Genomic DNA, 22,383 nt, shown 5'->3' on the forward strand with positions numbered 1-22,383 from the left:
AGCAGCACCTGTTCTGAGTCACTCACAGGAAGGTTAGGAGGATCACAAGACATAATATAAGCAAAAGTAGTGGGAAAACAAAAAAGAAATATAATATTGAAGAGAGCACAGATTTTTTCTTGTACTTGTTCAACATGTCATCTTCACTATCAAAAGATTCAGGAACATTGTTCCAAGTCTTTGAACCCAGTTTCTTGCTAGAGAACAGCTGTGTGATGTGCCCTTCTGATATCCATCACCCAGGAAGGAGCTACCCCTCAACACCACGCTGCCAGTATTTTCAAGTCCCTGTAGGCAACGTGGTACAGTCAAAAAGAGGTCCAGATTTCTACTCAGAAAACCTGGCCTCTGATCCTCCCTCAGGCACTGATTGGCCATGTGATGGGGCCAAATCATTTCCCTTCACTGGGCCCCAGTTTCCTCATCTATTAAAAGGAAGGGGTTGGATGAAAGTGCCAGCCAGCTGTAAATAACCCTTGCTGTGCCCCTGGCCCAGAGGCTTTGAAAACCCCAGGCTCTTTTCTTTCACTAGGTGGGGTCCCCAGCAGGTGTCTCCTCTCATTCCTCAGTGAAGGTGGAGAGAAGGAAAGAGCACTCAGCCAAAACACAACAGACACATTCATTCAGTGCTGGTGCTAGGAAAATAGAAAGTTTAGCTAAGACTTGGGCCCTACCCTGTTGTTGTCCAATCAGTTTTCAATACCTCACTTCATGTCCCCAGTTGGGTTTTTCTTGGTAGAGATACTGGAGTGACTTGCCACTTCTATCACCAGCTCATTTGACAGATGAGGAAACTGAGGCAAACATGGTAAAAGTCACTTGCCCAGGGTCACACAGCTAGGAAGTGCCAGATTTGAACTCAGGAAGAGGAATCTTCCCCATTCCAGGAGTGACACTTTATCCACTGCAGCACCACCTAGTGCCAGCCAACAGTTTATTACCAGATACCAAGAAGACACAATTTTATGATAGGATTAGAAGAGACTGCTCTCTCTGGATTCCTCTTTCCTGTCGGCCACTCCTCCACAGTCTCTACTGCTGGATCCTTATCCATCTCTCATCCTCTAAGGAGGCCATGGGCCTTCTTCTCCTCTCTCTTTGCAACAACTTTCATGAGGTCCATCCTCAGCCCTCTGTAGATGATTACAAAAACCCCACTACCTGTCTCTCTCCATCTCTGTATGTGGCTCTCTCTCGTCTCTCTCTGCCTCCATCTCTGTCTCCTGTTCCACTTCCATCTCCCGCCTCACTTCCATCTCCAGTCTTTTCTCCCATCCAATGTCTCCCATCCCTCATCCCATCCCCGTCCAGTTTCCCATCCCCCGTCCCGTTTCCCATCCCCCATCCTGTCTCTTATCTGTCTTTCATTTCAGTTTCTCTCTGTCTCAGGACTCTTGTTCCTCATCTATCTCATCTCTAGTCCCTCACCTAAGTCTCTTGTGCCTCCTTCATCTCTGTCTTTCCTCCCTCTTTTGTCTCTCGCCCTTCAGGATGTCCTATCCATCTCCATCTCCATCCCTGTCTCCCATCTCCATCTCTCGTCTCTGTCTCTGTCTCTTGTCTCTCTTTGCCCCTCCTCCCCATCCCGTCTCCATCTCTCCTCCCCATCCCATCTCTGTCTCTCCTCCCTTGTCTGTCACTCGTGCCTCATCTCTCTCTCTTATCTGTCTCTATATCTATCATTCATCCCTCATCTCTGTCTCTGGTCCCTCATCCTATCTCTGTCCCTCATTCCTCATCCTTCCTCCCATCTCTCATCTGTCTCTTGTCTTCTGTCCCTCATCTGTCTCTCGTCCCTCATCCATCTCTTATCTCATCTGTCTCTTGTCCCTTCTCTGTCTCTTTTCCCTCATCTCTCTCTGTCTTGTCTCTCATATCTGTCTCTCATCTGTCTCTGTCTTGTCTCTCATATCTGTATCTTGTCTCTCATCTCTTATCCTGTCTCTGTCTCTCATCTGTCTCCATTTTTGTTTGTCTGCCCCTTTCTGTCTCTGGTTTGTCTCTGTCTCTGGTCTGTGTTTTTTTTCTCTTGTCTGTCTGTGTCTCTTGTCTATCTGTCTGTCTCTTGTCTGCATCTGTCTCTTGTCTGTCTGTGTCTATCTGACTCTTGTCTGTCTCTTGTCTGTCTCTCTGTCTCTTGTCTGTATCTGTCTCTTGTCTATCTATCTGTCTCTTGTTTGTCTCTTGTCTGTCTCTGTCTCTTGTCTGTCTGTCTGCTTCTGTCTCTTGTCTGTCTCTTATCTGTCTCTGCCTCTTGTCTGTCTTTCTCATCTGTCTGATCTGCCTCTTTCTCTCGTCTGTCTGTCCGTCTCTCTCCCTGTGTCTCGTCTGTCTGTCTGTCTCTCTCCCTCTGTCTCGTCTGTCTGTCCATCCGTCCCTGTGTCTAATCTGCCCGTCTGTCCCTGTGTCTCGTCTGCCCCTGTCTATCCCTGTGTCTTGTCTACCTGTCCGTTCCTGTCTCTCATCTGCCCGTCCATCCCCGTATCTCATCTTTTCGTCCCTGTGTCTCGCCTGTCTGTCCCTGTGTCTCATTTGCCTGTCTTGTCTCTTGTCCGCCTGTTCTGTGTCTCATCTGTCTGTTCCCGTGTCTCATCTGCCTGTATGTCCCTGTCTCTGGTCTGTCTCGTCTGTCTGTCCCTGTGTCTCTCGTCTCTGTCCCTGTCTCTCATCTGCCTGTCTGTCCCGTGTCTCATCTGTCTCTCTCCCTCTGTCCCTCTCCCTCCCAGCCCCCCGCCCCTATTCCACAGAAGGTCACTCGCCATCACCACTTCATCTCTCGGCATCTCAAATTCTTCATGTCCAGAACGGAGCTTATTAAACCTCCCCAATTCCCTATTTCAGTTGGGGATTCTTCCCCGTTCTGCCAGTGATTCTCAGCTCTTCCTTCTCCTCCTCCCTCCTCCTCCACGTCCTGCCATTTTGCCTTCTGTCATATTTCTTCTGTATGTCTAGTCCGATCATTGCTCTAGGTTAGGTACTTTCACCTCATTACTACAAAGGCTTTGGAACTTCCTCTACCTGGCTCGCCTGGCTTCCTCTTCTAACCCATTGTCCATATGGCTGGCCAAACAATCAGACTAATTAAAGCACAGATCAGAATGTATCATTTGCTGTTTGCAGAAGGTTCAAGCCTTCTTCTCCTGGCATAAAACACAAGCTCTGCAACTTGCCATTTAAAGACCTTCTGAGTGTCTCCCCAGCCTATGTTTATTTCCAGGCTTATGCCACATTATTCCCCTCGGAGCACATTGCATTTTGGGCAAATTGGCCCAAGTCCCATTCCTTGAATTCAGTATTCCGTCTCTGGCCTCCGTGCTTTTGAACAGGCTCTACTGCACGCCTGGGATGCGATTCCTTTTCATCTCAGCCTCTGATCCTTTGCTTTCTTCCAGACTCGGATCAGGATTTTTTTCCCTAGCACTCTGATCATTCTGACTCTCTCTGGGCTCCTAGATGGAACCAGATGCAGCACGTGGAGTCAAGACCAGAATTCCAATCCACTTTCACATACTTCCTAGATGTGACCCCAAGCAAGTCATTTCACCTCCTCCTGCCTCAGTTTCCTTAACTGTAAAATGAAACTGATAATATTATTTACCTCACAGGATTGTTGTGAAGATCCAATGAGATATATGGAAAGCACTTAGTATAGAACCGGAACATAATCGGTGCTTAATAAATATTTTTCCCTTCCCTTCAAATCATCTTGGACCTATTAATGTGGGGAAATTTGGTAATTGACAGTATAATATAAACTCCTTGAAAACAGAGATCTGTCCCTTTATTGGATATTTGTATCCTGAGTGCACAAAAGACACTTAAAATGCTCACTTAGTGAAAGACTGATCAGTAAACCACTCATACTCTCTCCTTTATTTTCAAATGCCCTTTTCTGTGATTATCAATGAAAGGAAAATTCAAAAGGAAATTAATAGTTCTCCATAAGTTTGTTGAATACACACACACACACACACACACACACACACACACACACACACACACACGTGTGTGTCATTTGATTCTCACAATAATTCTTTGACCAGGACTTTTTAAACTTTTTTCCATTCACAACCCTTTTTCACCCAAGAAAAGTTTTACAAGACTTGGGGTATATAGGTGTATAAAATAGGTATACAAATCAAACATTTAGTAATAATACATCATCATTTTTCAAGACCCTCATTCAGTTACAAGACTCCATATGAGATCCCAAACCAAAGTTTAAATCGCTGGGCTATGCACTACTCTGCAAACTTTAAAGAACTATATAAATGCCAGGCATTGGGATTACTATTATTTTTTTACCTCTGCACATAATACAGTCCACAGATACTCAATAAATGACTAGGAAATGTCTGAAATGACTCATTAATGCTTCCATTAAGTATACATATTGCCTTTCAACTTTGATATAAGATTGGATAATTTTATTGTTTGTATCCCTATAGATAGTGATTTTGTTGAGCCCTGGATTGTGCAAATTATTATATTCATAAAGGCTATAACTCCCTAATTTCTAATCAGTTACTTATTTCAGAAATCTCCTCCCCATGCATATTTAAAATAAAAATCTGCATCAGAGGCATTAAGTATTTACTAAGAGTTACAGGAAACCTTCCTTTAGAATTGTCTGGTGAATTTGCAAGACAAAGCTGGTAGTAGAATGAAGGATTTTACCCACCAAGGGAGAGGAAAGGGTCAAGGCACAGAGAAAATAATATGAAATCACCTCAACTTCACAGTGCATAAGAACAAACATGTGCTCTTTGAATGGAAATATATTTAGATTGCCAACACTAATGGACACCAGCATCTTTTGTTATCAGAGCTTTGCTGTCATAGGTCTCATGGATGTTTGCACTCACCCAACTGAGAAACCAAGTCCATTGATCTAGAGAGCAATTTGGTCTGTGGTTTTCATTTTTTTTTCTTTTTTTTCCTTCTTTTTTTTTTTGCAAGATTCTTTTGCAAATAATTTCTGAAATTAATAATTAAGAAGGCCATTCCAAATAAATATTAGTTTTCTCTAAACCCTGTTCTCAAATTTTTATACCTTTAAATTTTAAAGATAATGATGATTTCACCCATTACCAAGAAAATGAACACTAATTCTCGGGATAAATAAAGCTATAGTTTCCTGTGGACTGTGTAGACAAGAAGGACTCTGGGCTTCAACAAAGCAGGAAGCATAGCATTTTCCAGTTCAAACTCTTGACTCATCTTAATGAACAAAGGCATATAGGATTTACAAGGCTGAACTTGGGAACAGGAAGACCTGGTTTAAACTACAACCTTATTTATTAATAATTTATTAATAGGTTTTTTTTTTCAATTCCCAAATGAAAAGATCACTGCTAGCTTTTAAGGATTTTTCCAGTTTTGAAGCAACATTTCCATGAAGTTGCACAAAAAGGAAAAAGAAACAAAGAAAACACACAGAAGATTCTTAGGAGAGGGGCAAGGGTAAGATATCAAAGCATTGTGACTCTCACTGGTGAATAGGATCAGCGAGATCATAGAGGGAAATATATAATGCTCTCCTCACTTGAAGAGGAAGTACACCAAAAGGTTTGGGGCCCAGATAGACCAGTGAAGAGGTACAAGACCTTGGACAAATATACTTCTCTGAAATTCAGTTTTCTCAAGACCAAAGTGGAGATGAGAAGTGCTAAGGAGATATGGATACAGATCAGATGTAGAAATTCTACCTGACAGCTGAAAGTTGCTATTACAAATACTAGAACTTTTTATCGAGTCTAAGGAAAATTATTATTCCTCTCTTCTCTTATAAATGGCTTAATATGCAAAGTACTCAACAAACCTTAAACCTCTACATAAATATTAACTATCATCAAAAATCTCCCCTCTACCTCTTTTTGTTCCCATTTGCCCTCCTTTTCTGGAAAGGTGCTGAGAGAGATTGAGTATTGTTTCCTAGTGAAAGACTAAGCATTGGCTCCTTCAAGCAAGTGAATGGGTAGACATCATCCGTTTGGGGATCACCTGGTCAATGTTGATGAGTCAATCTCTATTCTACCAATCCAAAAGAACCATTTCTTCCTCCATGTCAGGTGAGGGACCTGGAGCACATGCTTTATTGCTATGGCTCTCCATTTCATTCTACCAGTATAGACAAGGCTTAGTTTAGATGAGAACAAAGCTAACACCTTCTCCAGGTTCATTCCAGGATGAAGCTTTTAGAAACTGGTTTAGTTGGATTTCAAAAGGTTACAAATATGGCAACGAAATCCATAACTGAGAGAAAATTGAAATTTTCACTTCTGTTTTCATTTCAGAAGTTATTCAATTTATTGCCTCCTTTTCTGTAAAGTTCCATAAATTACTCCCAAAGAAAGATATTTATTTTTAAACAGCAACACAAAGGAGGCAATTTATGTGACATAAATCCCTAAAGCAATCAGAAAATAATTTCCATTTTTATCTAGACAAGTATTTTCAACAAGCAGCACTTCATTTATATTAATCAATTTCCCACCATCTCTGTACAGTATCATGATATACGCTTTACAGCATGAGAAAAAGCAAGAAGAGCAGAAAAGGCCATTGATTGTCAGAGCTGGGAAGAGCTGCAGCGGGCATTGATAAAACGCCCTCTGCTCACGTGCCTTGGCACTAAGGGCCACGGAAACAGCTTCAACTTTACATCACCACAAGTCAACAGTTTAGTTGGAGAAATAAAAGCATGCAGTTTTGGAAATAAGACCCAGACAACTTAACTGCATAGTACTTTGCAAACCCTAAGGAGCTACCAAAATGCCACCTGGTGTTCCCTTGGTTGTGATTGAATTGTCCCTTGCCCAAAACCTTCCCTGGCACATCGATTTTGCTGTTAGATTCAGTGTTGCAAATGAAAGGACTCATATTTCTGACCTATTCATATTTCTCAAACCAACTGAGAGCAAGGCAAGTTAAAGCTTACCAACACCCAAGGGCAGCAGGGGATCCAAAAGAATACAAAACAACTCCACCAGTTAGTTTTCTTGGAGGTACTTCCCCCACAGGAGAATAGTGAGTAGGTGCAGGGATTCCTCAACAGCAGCAGGCATCCATGTGTCTTTGGAAGTTAGGCCCCAGGTCTCCAGACCCAGGCCCAGCCCTCTCTCTCCAGATGGCGCTGGGCCCGTTACTCAGGTTCAGGTAGTCACAGGTGCAGGAAATCTGTGACATAACACACAGTTCAACTCAACAAGCATTTATTGAGCACCTACTACATGCTAAGCATGGTGCTAGATCAGAGGGATGTAAAGAATAGTCCCTAATTTCATAGAGATCAGATATCAAAAATGGTCAGAGGCAGATGTCACATTGCATAACTTGGGGCATATTTGGAGGGAATGAGTGTGGAAGGGGAAAAATAATCCATCTTCCTCCTCTCTGGAATTGAAAAAAAAAGGTGCCCCTTTAATCCCCATGACGATATGTGATTGGACTTGCTCTATTGGCTATCTCATCATTTCTTCCACTGAACACTTGTGGTGCTTTTGAGGCTCACATACAACCTTTAGCTATCTGTTTTTATCCCTTATCATTCATTCTTCAGCATAGCTTGGCAGCTTCAACTCAAGCAGACTGTTTATGGGCTCCTTGAATCTTAGGCCTTTCTTTCTTGGCAACCCCTTCACACACACACACACACACACACACACACACACACACACACACACACACACACTATTCCTTTACTCCAGTCATTATTTCATATGGTCTCTTCTCCCCTTCAGGAGAACTCAAATCAAAGCTCACTTCCTCCAAGGACTCTCAGATGATAGGTACCCTGACCTGTCCTTCATTCTGTCCTTCCTTAGCACATATGTATTTCATGTGTGCTAAATACTTATTGTGAATTTCTGCGCAATTGTTCTCAATCACTTTAGCTCAGAGAAAAAATCCAATCTGAAGTTTGAGAAAATCAATTCTCAAGTCCTGGAGGACATGGACAAATTATTTATTTTTCTGTGAACCTCTTCAGGACCACACATCCTAAAGATACAGGTTTAGAACTGAAAAGGATGCTAGTTGATCTAGCAAGCTAATTCTACAGGATAAAACTGGGGCATAAAAAGGCTGAGTCTTTGTCTAAGATTGCTGGTAATAAATGGCAAATGCATAATTTGGATTCAGATCTGTTGAGCCCAAACCCATTACACTTTCTAATTTATCTTGCTGTTTCTGCTTGGAGAGAGAAAGAGGAGAAAGAGAGGAAAGAGAGGAAAGAGAGAGACAGAGGCAAGGGGGTGGGGTGGGGAGAGGGAAGGAGAATGGGTCAGCAAGGAGTCAGGAAGAGCCAAGTTCAAATCCATCCTCAGACACTTGCCAGTGTCTCAACCTTGGTCTGTCACAGTTTCCTCATCAATAAGAAATGGATAATCATGACAACTACTCTTTGGGTTGTTGGTGAGGACAAAATTACATTTCTGTAAAGTGCTTTGCAAATTTTAAAGCACTATATAAATACTAGCTATCATTATTCTCATTTGCCCCATAACCAGATGATTTGTAACCAATGTCATTTTTTCATTCAAATTAAAATAATGTTCACTGACATGAATGAACAAAAAGATCATATAGTGAGCCCTCAGGCTGAGAACCCAGTAAAATCTAAGCTTCTAGCAGATCAGCTTTCAAATATTTCTGTGAAGCATTTACTGTTGGCCATGTTGCACTAAGGATTTTGAGAAAGGCAAAAAAAGCTACAGGAAGCAAATCTGTAAATAGCAGCAATCAATCTGCAGATTTGGACCTCAGTTTCTTCATCTGTAAAATGAGCTCATAATCTAACATCTTTTTCCAATTCTACATCTCTGTTCCTATGAAATTTCATGCAGGAAGTACTTTCCCAAGCCCTTCAGGACTTTAGAACTGTTTTTCTCAAAAGTATCCTTTATATTACCTGCTATCAACATGATCAACACCTCAAACATTTTAAGAAGGCTCCGGAATAATGGTCACCAACTAGATTGCCTAGATCGACACTGTTCTTGAAAGAAACTGTCATGAAGGTAAACGATACCTTTCTTGTGCAAACCACCATTGAAAAGCAAACCCCATGAAATGGGAGAGCTGGGGTTCCCTCCATGCTTTCCTCTTTTTTGGTTCTTCTTTGTGTAGAAAAAATGCTCTTATTTATTAGTATTCTTTTAAAGGAAGAACTTCACTGAAGTATATCTTACAGCCATTTGTAATCTTGGGGTTGTGCCCATAGGAGGAGGTTAATAAATATCTATTGAAAGAATCAAGGAAGAGCACATACAAATACATATTTGACATATATTATACATGTATATATAAAATTACTTCATCATCTCCCTAGGCTTTAGCTTCTCATTCAGTAAAACAGAACTCAGTTGAAGTCATTAATTTCTAAGGTCCCTTCCAGCTCCAAACAAATGAAATATATGGAGTATTATCCATACTCTCAATAACACATACAAATTAATTGACAAGCATCTTCAATTGTCAGAAAGTTGGGTATCGAACTTTCTGTAAGTGATCTCACTCACAGTTAGGCCCTCTATTTGTTGCCACTTAACAACCTTCCATACCTTCTCATGATATGCACTGACTGCCAATGTCTTATGGAAATTCTGGCGCCGCATAATATTCAGTTGCCAGAGTACATTTCTGCCACTCTGAACAGGTTTCAAAGAGTTTTTATTGATAGGATCCCATTTCAGAACCCAGAAAGTAGATAAGGCAGAAATGAGCTCCACTTCAGAGACCCAGTGATGCTCTGTGGCTTTTCCTACAGTAACCCAGGTCTCCTAATTCTGAGATCACTACTACTTCCACTCACCTATGGTGACTGTGATACTGGGTCATTCTGGAGAAGCTGATTTGGTCAGGGAGCAGCAGATGCCTGAGGAAGCGGCTAGTTCTTCAGTAACGATTATGTCCGCTCCCTCTTTGTATGGGACCACTTCTGTCTCCATATGTTATATTTATCTTTGTGGAGAGTCACTTTATTTAGTTCCCCAAAGCCTGCTGCTCCTAATCAGGTTGTTTCACTGAAAGACTCTTGCTACTGGAATTCCAACGAGATAGAACCTTGGCAATTTTATGAACCAAGGGAAAGCTGGATGGAAAGGTCTGCTCGGTTGTGTCATGAGGGACACATTAAAAATATCACAAGAAAATGACTCCTGACCATATTTGTCAATGAAATACACATTATTGTGAACTTTAATATCACAAGAAAAAATTATTCTTTTATGTTTTGAACCACTGATATGAACCCATATGAAATATGAACCCAAAAAGGAAATGTCTACTCAGACTAGATTGAGCTCATTCCTCTCGCATTCCAAAAGTGCTGAGAAAGAAAATTTGCCCACAGAAACAAAAGCAGACCATGGGCTACAGACTGAAATGGAGATCTGGATTCTGATCCAGCAACATGTGACTTCAGGCAGGCCACTTGATCTCCTTTCTAAACATTGGATGATGATTCCTGCCCCAATTAATTTACAAAGCCATGCCATTGAAGGGACCAAAAGAGAGGCAGCCTGGTATCAAGGAGAGAGTGCTAAACTCCAGGTTAAGAAGAATGGGGTTTAAAACCCCACCTCAAACACTTACCAGCTCTGTGAAAATTAACCTCTCTGAGCCTCAGTTCATTCATCTGTAAAGTAAAGATTATAGTAGCACATACTTCACAGAGGATCAAATGATATGCAAAAGTTTTTAATGCTGCAGGTAAGCTATTAATTCTGTTAAATGAGATGACAAACACTGTGAAACTGGAGAATACTATGGAAATATAAAGGCTGGTTGTTAGTTATCATCAAATACTCTGGATGGTAACGAAAGTGGTGTATTAAAAAACAGCAACTAAAGATTGCTTGTCTTCCACCCCATTAAAAATAAATACGATTTTGAAAATTAATAATTAGAGAAGTCCTCTCTAAAATCCTTTATATTTACTATTTTGCCTCAAATTAATATGGTCCTCTTTCTACCTGCTCATTTCCCACACTCCTTAATGCCAAATAAGAGCTTTTTTATGACTGGCCAGGAAGTCCTAAGCCAATCAATGTTCCAGTAATAACAGCTGGATGTGGAACATACATGACAAAAATAACGCTCATCTGGATCCTGAATCTGACCAAATCTGTTCCTAGAAGAAAGAGAAAAATAGAAGCTTTCCATCTTGTACAGGGTGGAGACAAAGGATTATGAGGAAACTTCTCATCTTCCCAGCATTTCACATAAAATGTAGCCTCAGATTTGTATCCTCTAGACCCCAGTTTCTTAAACTGTGGTTTGTGACCCCATATTGGGTCAGGTAACTGAATATAGGGGTTGTGAAATTATGATTTATTACCAGTAAATGTTAGATTTGTATACCCATTTTAGATACTTATATACCTAGGATCACGTGAAAATCTCTTAGGTGAAAAGGGGTTGTGAGTAGAAAAAGTTGAAGAAGCCCTGTTCTAGACCGAGTCAGAATAAAGAACTATGAACATAAAAGGCTTTATGTCAAGATATAAAAGAAGTAAATGCTGGTGGTGGCCCATATTTACCCATCTTCCAAAGGCATCTACAGACTTCTAGGAAGTTTTATAAACATATATAACATGTATTTTTTTTTCTTTCATGCTCAGCTGACTCTACAGCTTCTTTATAGAAAATGTTGTAGGTGGGTTGGGTTGCCTCCTTGTCCCGGCTACTAGACTAACAATAATAGACAACTTTTTCATAGAGTTCTAGGATTCACAAAACACTTTGTATACTGGGCATTTATTTATTTGAGCTTTTTGGGTGAAGCAGCTGCTACTATTCTTCTCATTTTACAGATGAGAAAATTGCTCCTAGAAGAAATGAAATGACTTACTAGTACTTGAACATACAGCTAGCAAGTGTCAGGCAGGACTGACCACAGATCCTGCTGACCCCAAGCCCAGCACTCTAATCATCATACCACGTAACCTTTCGATGGTCTGCTTTGGGCTTCACATGAACCACAGAAAATAGTTACTGACTGTTTTATGTGGAATTAGCCCGTTTGAATAATGAGCCTTGTAATAGGTGAAGAAACTTAAAAATATACAAGTGCATCACAAATTGGGATTTGAACTACTCGCTAATCCTGACACTGACCAAAATTGGCTTGAGGATTTCGGGACCCAGATACCATTGGTTGTTAAACTAAGCTGGAGAACAGTGAGCATGTGGTATAAAGCGCTCAAGCTATGTGTGCTTTCCACATACCCACTATTATCCGAGGTGACATGCAAGCTCGAAAATCAATCCCTATTCCTGAAAAAGCAGATGCCAGAGTTAAAGAGGAAGCAAAATGCAGAAAATCCCAGCACTTTAAGATACGCTCGTTTCCTTCATAATAAGAAGATGGGATATAAGCTACCATAGCCGTGTGTATTGAGAAACTCCAAAAAAGGCCAGAGTTTACTGTTCTTGCTGATATTGGGGGCTGAGAATAAAATGTAAGCCCTTACTGGGAGAATCAATATAGTTCAGGAACAACTAGCAGAATAATACATTAACAAATCCCTTCAGGAAGCATTCTGGGGAGGAAAAGGCCCCCATTACTGACCCTTTCTTGACCATACAAAACAAGCTAAAGACTTCACGGCCATGTCTTAAAGTGGCAGCAACAATCTCTCAAAGGATCTCACTGCCCATATCTATCTAGGGAAAGTAAGGCTATGAATGAAATAGGCATCTCTCATTAGTCCTGAAATCTCTCTAATTATCCTCATCCCTTGCTGATGTCCTCCCCAAACTTCAAGATTCATCTCACAAGTGACATTGTCCGTGAAGCCTTTCCTCCTCATCTTGGGAAGAGAGGCTGCCTTTGAGCTCCATTAGCTCCATTTTTCTAGACTGCTTCTCCAGATGCTTTTTTTTTTGGAGGGTCATTTCATATGCACTTTATCTTTCCCAATTAAACTGTAGCAGGCCTCGCACCTCAAGGCTTAGCACACAACCTCATAGTGAAGGATGGAACAGGGGCTGATAGAAGTCTGCTACGTTTCACTACTTTATCCTGTCCTAAATTAGAAAGTGGCCCAGGAAGAGATCACTCAGCCCAGACCCAAATTTTTAAGACATGAGGAATACCCAGCATAGAGTTAAGGCCTTGGATAAAAGTGACAAAACTGAGCTCGCTGTCCTAACCCAAATAACCATCTGTTTCTGTGGGGACAATCATTTTAAGGTGGAGGGCAGTGTAGGGAGTTGGCTTAGGGTCACCGAATTGAGATGCTCAAAATGTCAAATATGAATAAGTATTTGATCGCAGCTCACAGGTTGCCATTTCCCAAAGAGGAGGAAAAGGAACACTCTTAGACTACCTTATTGCATGTTGGCTTGACTAGTGGAGTGTTCCCTTTGTCACTTTTATCCTTCTTTATGCTAGGAAGGCAGAGAATCTGGGATCCAATTAGCATCTTCCAAGTCACAAGGGACACTAGGCATTCAGTGACTGAGTTCTCCACTTGCTCTTTTATTGCTTGTCACAAGGGTCTATTATCTAGTATGACTGCATAGTACAATTCCACTGGTTTTAGAATCAGAGGGCTTCCTTTGCTTCTACTCCCCGTGAGACTTTAAGAGATGGTCCTGCCCCTCAGTACCCTTGGAGGTAACACAAAGGCATTAGACCAGTCGATCTCTAAGGTTTCTTATGGCTGCATATCCTATTAGAGGCCATAAAGTTATTTCACTCCCACACATCCATGAAAACAAATGTGCAATAGAATCAATGTCTACAATCAGAGTAAAAGAGTTCAGAGTGTCATTGGTGTGCAGTCATTTCTGATTAAGTCAAAATTAAACCAGTTAGCTATAACCTTGAATTGAGTGATGTTTTCCCTCCAAATGTACTGTAAATAAAATTCACAATGCACTCCAACAGAGAACCTCAGATTGTACATTCTGTTTGTGAATGGAAAGACATTCTTTCATTGGGCAGAACCCCATGTATCATCTCTGTGTAGCTCCCTAGGCTCATCCATAATCCACAAAACCATTTAATGACTTTCTAGGCAGTCCCTGGTAAAAAGACTAGAGTTTACTATTTACTTCCTAATAAACGAAGTTAATTACACTCATATGATTCACTACTCAGTATATAAAGCAAAGCAACTAGAGCCACAAATGGGGACACTCATTTTTCATTGGGATGACAAAGCTAGTCATGAAAAAGCTCATGCCAAATCCCTGTGTTCACATCAGTTTCATTTAAATGATAAGAACAGGAAGCAGTTTTGAAGGAAATGAATAAGTCAATCCCAAGGCAAACGAACTTTGAGGAAAGGGCATGCTATATTATTGTTACACTTATAGAGCTCACTAACCTGACCATTACTTGGATAGATGAGGCAACTAGAGCCATGTATCTGCCTTTCTATCGCTGATGCTTTTGTGAAAATGTAATTATTTACTTGCCAAACAATCCTAGTGACAGATTGGACCAAAGTATATAAGCTGTCTACACCAGCAGATTTTTATCCTAAGGTAAAAATAAACAGAAACATCTGTAATGTAATCACGTACAAAGCTACATTTATTAACAAATGCATTTTCTAATAAAACACCATCTGCAAGCAACCCTCTACTTCCACTTGATATAAATAAGTCTTTTACTGTTTTCAGATGCAGTTCCCAGAAAATTATTCCAAGACCAACTGCAAAACACATCAGTCTTTGTTGCTGTCTGGAATGGTAATAAATACGATAACTTCAGGTTTTAAAATAGTCCAACAAATGATTGGTTCAAAGAAAATACTCCAATTGAAAAGTTGACCTTTCACGATAAAATAGGCTAAGACTCAATCATCCTTATTCCTAATTGAAAATGCGAAGAAGCTAAGTAATGTCCAAGAAAGAGCAACCACCTGTAGCTGCCCTCCCTCCCTATCATCTTTCAATGACACTTTGGGATTGTGTGACTCAGATGCCCGCTCATCTACACAATTTTGGATAGACTCTGCTGAAGTGGAATTCAGAACCAAAAAGAACATATGCTGTGGGTGCATACACCAGGTTCCTCTCACCAGAGTTTGGCGTTTTCAAGCAAAGGGAAAAAATGGAGTGTTTCATCAATAAATGCTTCTGCACAAACCCTCAAAAGAACACGCCGTTTTTACCATAGACCTGGAGACTGCTAGACTAACCAGTCCTGATGCTTGGAAGTCTTGGCGCCGGGACCTAGGACTGAATTTAAGTGCTATTGAAAAATGCATCAAGATTTAATGGGGTGAATTTTCAGAGTCTTGGTTAGAGTTTTAGCCACATAAATTCCATTAGGCACAAAGCTACACAAGACTCCACCCTGTCTATATTTATACCCACACTTCCACCTCCACAACTTTGAGCTCTTCTTCTGTTTGGCCACCTTACATCTCGTTTCCTTTCCTTTTCATCACAGGGTAGGTTCACATTATTCTCTAAAACCTAGAAACTTCTCCATTTCAGAGCATTAAGGCGCTCTTTGTCCCCTCCCTTCTAAAATATTACTTACCTAAAGCAGCCACCCCCTGTTCCCCTCCTCCAACCCATGCTTTCTTGATTTTGTCTTTCATCCCTCTCTCATTAAGCCTTTATTCCACACGAGCCATGTTCCACAAAAGGATGTTCTAGCAACAATATCCATTCCTCAGACAGAGGTGCTTTTTCTTACATATTTTATCTCACAACCACACTCTGCTCCTTGGCTAACCATCACGAAAGTTGACTTTACTGAAGCAGTGCTTTAAAAGCAGACTTCATGTTGGTAGCAATTCAGTTCCTCACAATGATAGCCTCCAGCCAAACTATGAAAAAAAATTTTAAATCTAGGTCAGTTTTAGTGTTATTAAGGTTTTGCTTATATGAAATACTATTAAAAGGAGGTGATTCAATTTGATTCAAATGTTGAAAAAGGCCTAGGACCAAATACCTATTTTGGTTCCTGGGTTCTGCAGGAGAGCCCTTTTGTGGCAGTGCCATTTCCTGACTGGTCCTGAGTGGCCGTCATGAATAGAAGAAGGTGGTGAAAACTGCTACCAAAGGCAAGGGAGAGGACAAGAGTTGAATTTACATCCCAACCCACTACAGACCGCTCCTCTTCAAAATCATGCCTTTAAAAGAAAATTTTCAAGACTGAAAGCCCACAAAAATATTGCACATTATGCATTGAGATTTATCTACAAACATACAAAATTCTATAGAATACCAATCTGATTAGTCATATTTACAATCAAATTATGAGAAAATAGAGTTGAATTTATTTTGCAAAAAGTTCATTTCACCTTATGATACAGACAATATAAACAAGTATCTGTGAACAACTATTACAACAAGGATAAAAATCTTCAGAAAGGAAAATATAAGGAAAAACAAACATTTAAAATACACAATCAACAGCCCAATCCTCCCTCCTTTTTGTGGATCTATTCTCTGAAATCACCATTCTCTTCTGAGTAGGACTCAAAAAAAAAAGTTGAAATGTAGAAGCAAAGAAATCTTTAGAGTGTTCACCAGCTTGGTTGTAAGGTAGAAAGATACTTAGGGATCAGCCAAGCTTAACACCATTATTTTTCCGATGGGGAAACCGAGTCAGTAACTTGTCCAAGAACACTGTACTAGATAGTGGTAGAAGGGGAGCAAGAACCTTATCTATCAAACTACCTATAACATCCCAGGAATTTTGGGAATTCCACCCATTTCAACACCTCCAATGTGAATCTTATTCAGGGAAAATATAACGTAGTGATGTCATTTATGAAGGATCCAGTTGCTTCCAATCAAACACTTAAAGAGCTGGCAACACAGACAAGTACACAAGACAGTGTCTCACATGGTATGATGTGAGAAGCACTAGCAAAGACCACTCTGCCACCAAAAATCCTCTCCTTGTCATCCCCAGGTACCACTGCATCATTAGCTAGTCATTCCTTTGGGCTAAGCCTTATCTTTTAGCAAGCAATGCTTCCCAATGCTCATGAGGTCCCTGGCACTTCGGTCTGAATTCATTTAGCAGCTCATTTTCTTTTCTACAATGATTAGCCAGTGTGCCTGGAGAGGACAGGGCTGTCTCAAAAAACTTCACCAGTTTGTCTAGAAAGAACCTGGCAAGCATTGAGGAAATGCAATATTCTTAAAATATGCCTTTACCTTCTGGCTCCAGTAATTCATTCTTTCACATGATGGCATCTTTATGTTTAGGCTACCTTCTTATCTAGAGAAGACCTGTTATCGATTATAACTTAGTGGTGGACCTTTCTTCATCTCATGTATAAACTAAGAGAACTAGTCTGCACTAAAACTATGTTTCTTGGGGGGGGGGATGTATAATTCAGACTTTTCATCTTCCAAAGCTCTATCTGATGACCAGTGATCCAGCTCAGTGTGGTGGCTCAATGGCTGGCCTTGAAGTCAGGGAGACCTGCGTTCTAGTTCAGCCTCTTCCATGAACTAGATGTGTGAGCCTGGGCAAGTCATTGAAGCTCTCAGGGGCCCAGACATTCCCCTAAGATCATATGTTACCAGAAAGTTGTTGATCTGCATTGGTGAAGGGAGTTTCCGCAGCAGGAGCTGCAGACATGAAATCACATGTCCAGACCCCCCCAAAAAAATCAATAATGGAGTTTAACCCTTTCTCTAAAGAAGTTTAACCCTTCTGCTGAAGAGAAAGGGTTAAACTGGGATGTTGAAGCTTCTTGTGTATCTTTTGCTCAACGTGGTCAATGAGAACTGACTGTAAACACAGTCAACTAAAAAAATGCAGAATTGTAAAAAAATTACTTACTTCACTTGGCTGAGGGATGGTGAGCTTTGTGAGTTTAGTCTTTGAAGTGGTTGCACTAGGTTTTCCCTCCAGCACTGTCCCAAATGTTTGACTTGAAAATCCACTCTCAATTTCAAGCAACGGCTTCATTGTTGGGGAGAAGTCTGGTAGTTGCTCCTGACCATCCATGGGCCTCACGTAAGCGGTAGGCTTCTGCTGAACCACACTCGTTTTGCAGTAAAGGCCTTGTGGGAAATTTTGAATTGCAAGACTACTGGCTGCAGAGAGTAAAGATGTGGAAGGGAGCGGAGAAATAGGCCCATTTGCTAAAAATTCAAAATCTATTGGGGATGGGCATTGAATGCTCTCTTTATAAGAAGCCTCTCCACCACTGGACTTTGAATGGTTAAGTCTTCTTGCATGAGATGCTGCTACCATACTGGCATCCTCCATTCCTCCAGTTTTGGACTGTTCCGTTGGACAGTTGAACAGATCTTCGTATCTGCCTTGAGGCTGATCATGGGAAGAGCTGAGTTTCATTCGACTAGGCTGCCCAGCAGACTGGTTTGCCTGAGTAACGGTGGAGCTGTGACCAGCTCGTTGCCAATCACCTCTTACTTTTTTGATGCTCTGATGACTGTGTAATACACTTGAACTCGAGGTCACTGAAGTCGGGGGAGGCACTGATGCTGCTGAATTGCTACAGCTCTGATAAGGTACGATCATCCGGTTTCTTTGTTCAGGAAAAAAGCTTGATTCATTTTTTTCAGTGGGAGTCTGGGTTATAGAATTCTTGGGGATTCCCACTAGTTGGCTCTGATTGGAATGATTGGTTAATAAGTCCTTCATTTCATCATAGTTTCCCAGTGTGTTCTGGACGCGGCTGGCAAGTGCATCACCTTTGTTTGTCTAAAGTAACAAAAAGATGGGGGTGAGAAAGGAGAGAAAGAATCAATAGGTTTGTGCTTAATAATGTTAATGATTCAAACAGATGCCCCCAAACGACTAGCAATAGGGTATGTTCAAATGGTCATACAACTTCAAAGTTTTCACAGAAAAAGAAAAGTAACAAGAAAAAGAAGCAAGTATTCAAAATGGCCTCATAAAATCAACTGGCAAGTTTAACATTTGTATACTTCAAGCCTTTTAGTTGAGAGCTAATTAATTGTACATTATGCCACTTCTATGACTTTTTATGTGAAAATTATTTAGTTTTACATCAATGATCATAAGCAGAGTTGTGACATTTGCTATCGAGATCAAAAGTAATGCAAAACTCTGACCAATTATTCAAGTGAATGGCATTGGAATGTATTTCTTCTGAATGTTCTTAATATATTACCTTCCTAATCTATACTGTCATATAAGATGTTTAGCCCACTTAAAAAAAAGTAGCACTTCTACTGTACTGTAGATGAAGATACAAGGATTTAAAAAGCATCATCTACTAATAAAACATTTAAAGAGGAAGCCATTTTTTCAATGAAAAGAACCCAAAGAATGCACAGGCCCTGCCTTTAGCTTCTGGGAGTGTCAATGTTTTCAGAATGGTGATTTCCTATTTACTTGTTCTGAAAGGGCAGTAATTAATTATTCAGCAAACAATGCCTCAAACAACACTGCTGTCTTTTCAATGTTTTGAAGCAAAATGTCATCAACTAAATTGTTGCTTAAGAAAGCAAAGGCAAAGATTATGTTCTTTAAAGTATTGCTTTGAATTCTTTTGGAAGTATGCATGATGTATTAACATTGCTCCATCTGCACTCTGATATCTCTTTATCTCATCTGCATTCTCTCCTAATTTGGTGGCTTCTTGCCTACCACCCTACAAAGCAAGCATTCTATCACTTGGCCATACCATTCCCTCAAGCAGTTGAACTCCACTTTTCTTCCCGTTCACAGACAAACTCTTACATTAAAAGGCTCAAATATAATCACTTGCTGGTTACATCCCTCCACCTCCCCAACCTTTGTAACCTGGCTTTTAACCCCACCAAAATCTGAAACAGTTCTCTTCAAGGTAGCCTTCTCTCCAAGGCCAGTAGCCTTTTCCCAGTTCTTATTCTACTTGACTTCTGTCATTTTTGATGCTGTCAACCATAACCTCCTCCTGAAAATTCTCTTCTTTTTTAGCTTCCAGGATTACTCTCTTAGTCTTTTTCCTACCTGTCTGACCATTGTTTATGAGTTTTCTTTGCTGGATAATCATCACCTTACCCAATAATTACTGGTATCTCCCAAGATAACATAGTGGGCTCCTCTTCTTTCTATGCTATCCCTAATGGATTGACTTCTAAGTATTTGATCATCTCTAAACAGACAACTTCCAAGTCCACTTAGCAAGCATTGAACCTTCTTTGAACTGAACTCTCACATCACCCTCTATCATGGACAACTCCATCTAGATCTCCTATAGATATGTCAAAGTCAGCATGTCTAAAACAAAATTCACCATATTTTATCCAAGACCAAACTCTCTTCTAAACTTTCCTGTTTCTATTGATGATAGCACCTAGAATTCTTGTCATGCAGCTTCACAATCTAGGTGTCATCCCTGACACTCTCCTTCCTCTCCTCCATATTGGATTGCCTACTTCCACAAATCTTTTGCATTTTCCCCCTTCTATCTACTTCTACAACCTCTATCTAAGTTTGAGACCTTATTATATCTCATCTGCACTAGCATAATAGTATCCTAAGTGCTATTCTTCTCCCCTCTGCAATCCATCATTTCTCGAGCTGCCAAACTGATATTCTAAAAACACAGATCTAATTATATCACCTCACCCTATCTACCCCTATTTTCCCCACAAAAGAACAAGGCTAGAGTATAAACATACATTTTTCTGCATGGCAATGAAAGCCCCCCTTAATCCGACTTCCATCTACATCTATATCTTATTATTATACATCTACATCTTATTTCATATTATGCACACACATGTGCATGCACGCACGTGCACGTGCGCACACACACACACACACACACACACACACACAGTATATTCCTGAGTTGCTAGTTGTCATCGTACACAATATTCAATCTCCTTCTTCTGTGGCTTTGCCTGAAAGATAGTCCCTATCTCACCTCCTCTCACAGACTCCCTGGCTTCCTTCAAAGAACAGTTCAGGTGTTACCCTTTATTGGAGACATTTTTTTTGTTTAGATTTTTGCTTTTTAGTAAAATTTTTTTTAATATAACTTGTATAATGCAGGTGAATTTAAAAAATCTAGCCTGATTCTGTTTTGGTCCAGATCTGAGATTCTATCGATATAGAGAACCCCCAATGTGGAAACTCCCTTCATTAATATAAACAGGTGTGTCACCTAAAACTTATAGTCTTAAAGGTAGCTGTTTTAAGCAGTGAGAAGTTAAATAACTTGTCTGTGGTCATACAGAAAATAAACATCAGAGACAGGACCTGAATTCAAGTTTTCTTGATTTTAAGATTATCCTCTCTCTCCATTATGCCACATTAGTGCTCCCATTTTACTTATTCATAGGAAATTCATATTGTATAATATTCATTTAAAGATTTTGATTTAAAAAATTAACTTTTCAGATTTTCCTTAGCAAAAATAATCACTGATTTTCAGAAGGAGATTTACATTATATATTGAGAGGGTATAGTTAACTCAAAATTACTTTTCTCCACTGAGAGTCCTTAGTTGGGTCATTTCTTTTTCTGTAGTAAAAATTATCTTCTTTCTGAACCAAAAACAAGCAAGAATTACTCATTGAGCCCATTGGATGAGAGTCAAAGTCAAACTCTAGACAACTGCCTAACTGAAAATAAGGAGACGTCATGGTACAAGAATGATATAAGTGTTAAACTCTTAGATGGTTGCTCTTTTTGTCCCTTTACCAGATGTATGTCTAAAGTTGATCACCATCTAGAAATATTCAGGCTGATGGGAGAAATTGCAACACTCCCATTTTGCATTTTATAAGTTTTCATTTAATTATTTGACTTTCCCTGTAAGTCTCCCCACACAAGCAGTGGAATGTAGGATAGTCTTCTCTTTCTAGCTCTCATAAGTATGGCTTTAGAAGCAAGAGAGGGGGCATTTTTATTTGTACTAGTTCTAATTTTAGTTTCATTGGAGAATGATATGAAAATACCATTCCTGGTTTACTTCTGAGTCTATTTTCCAATTTTGCTTACTTTTAGCATAACTGGGGTTTTGGATATAAGTATAATTTTTAAAGTAAGGTTTAAATATGATTTTTACAAAATAAATTTTGTAAAGTTAAATATAATTTTGTATCAAAATAATGCTGAATTTTAAAGAATACTTTTTATATAGTCATATTTCCTTCCTTAGAACTCTCATAGTGCTTTGTTTCCATTCAATTTAATTCAATTCAATTATTTATTAAATTATTCCTATAGGCAAGAAACAGTATTACACACTGAGACAACAAAGACAAAAATGAAAAAGTCTACTTCAAGAACCTTGCATTTTATTAAAAAGGTTCTGCACAAAGAAAATCAATGCAGTTACAATGAGGAAGGAATCAGTTAACTGAGGAAAAAGTTTTGCACCAAATTTCTCTGACAAAGGTCTAATATAAAAGATATAAGAAATACATACATACATATATAAATAGCATGTATGTGTATATGTA

General features: G+C 39.9%; 1 protein-coding gene across 6 annotated transcripts in view; it reads right to left on the minus strand.

The window, feature by feature from the left end:
• AFF2 (ALF transcription elongation factor 2) overlaps positions 1 to 22,383 on the minus strand; it is a 524,775-nt gene that overhangs the window by 295,115 nt on the left and 207,277 nt on the right. For 4 of the 6 annotated variants that reach the window (XM_074278090.1, XM_074278088.1, XM_074278089.1 and 1 more), the window contains one exon: positions 17,774 to 18,661. The exons of the other annotated variants lie outside the window; for them this stretch is intronic. In XM_074278090.1, coding sequence (XP_074134191.1) covers positions 17,774 to 18,661 — 888 coding nt within the window. The remainder of the gene's footprint in view (positions 1 to 17,773; positions 18,662 to 22,383) is intronic. 6 annotated transcript variants of the gene reach the window in all.

Source organism: Sminthopsis crassicaudata, chromosome X (genome assembly GCF_048593235.1).
Source record: "Sminthopsis crassicaudata isolate SCR6 chromosome X, ASM4859323v1, whole genome shotgun sequence".
Classification (NCBI taxonomy): Eukaryota; Metazoa; Chordata; class Mammalia; order Dasyuromorphia; family Dasyuridae; genus Sminthopsis; species Sminthopsis crassicaudata.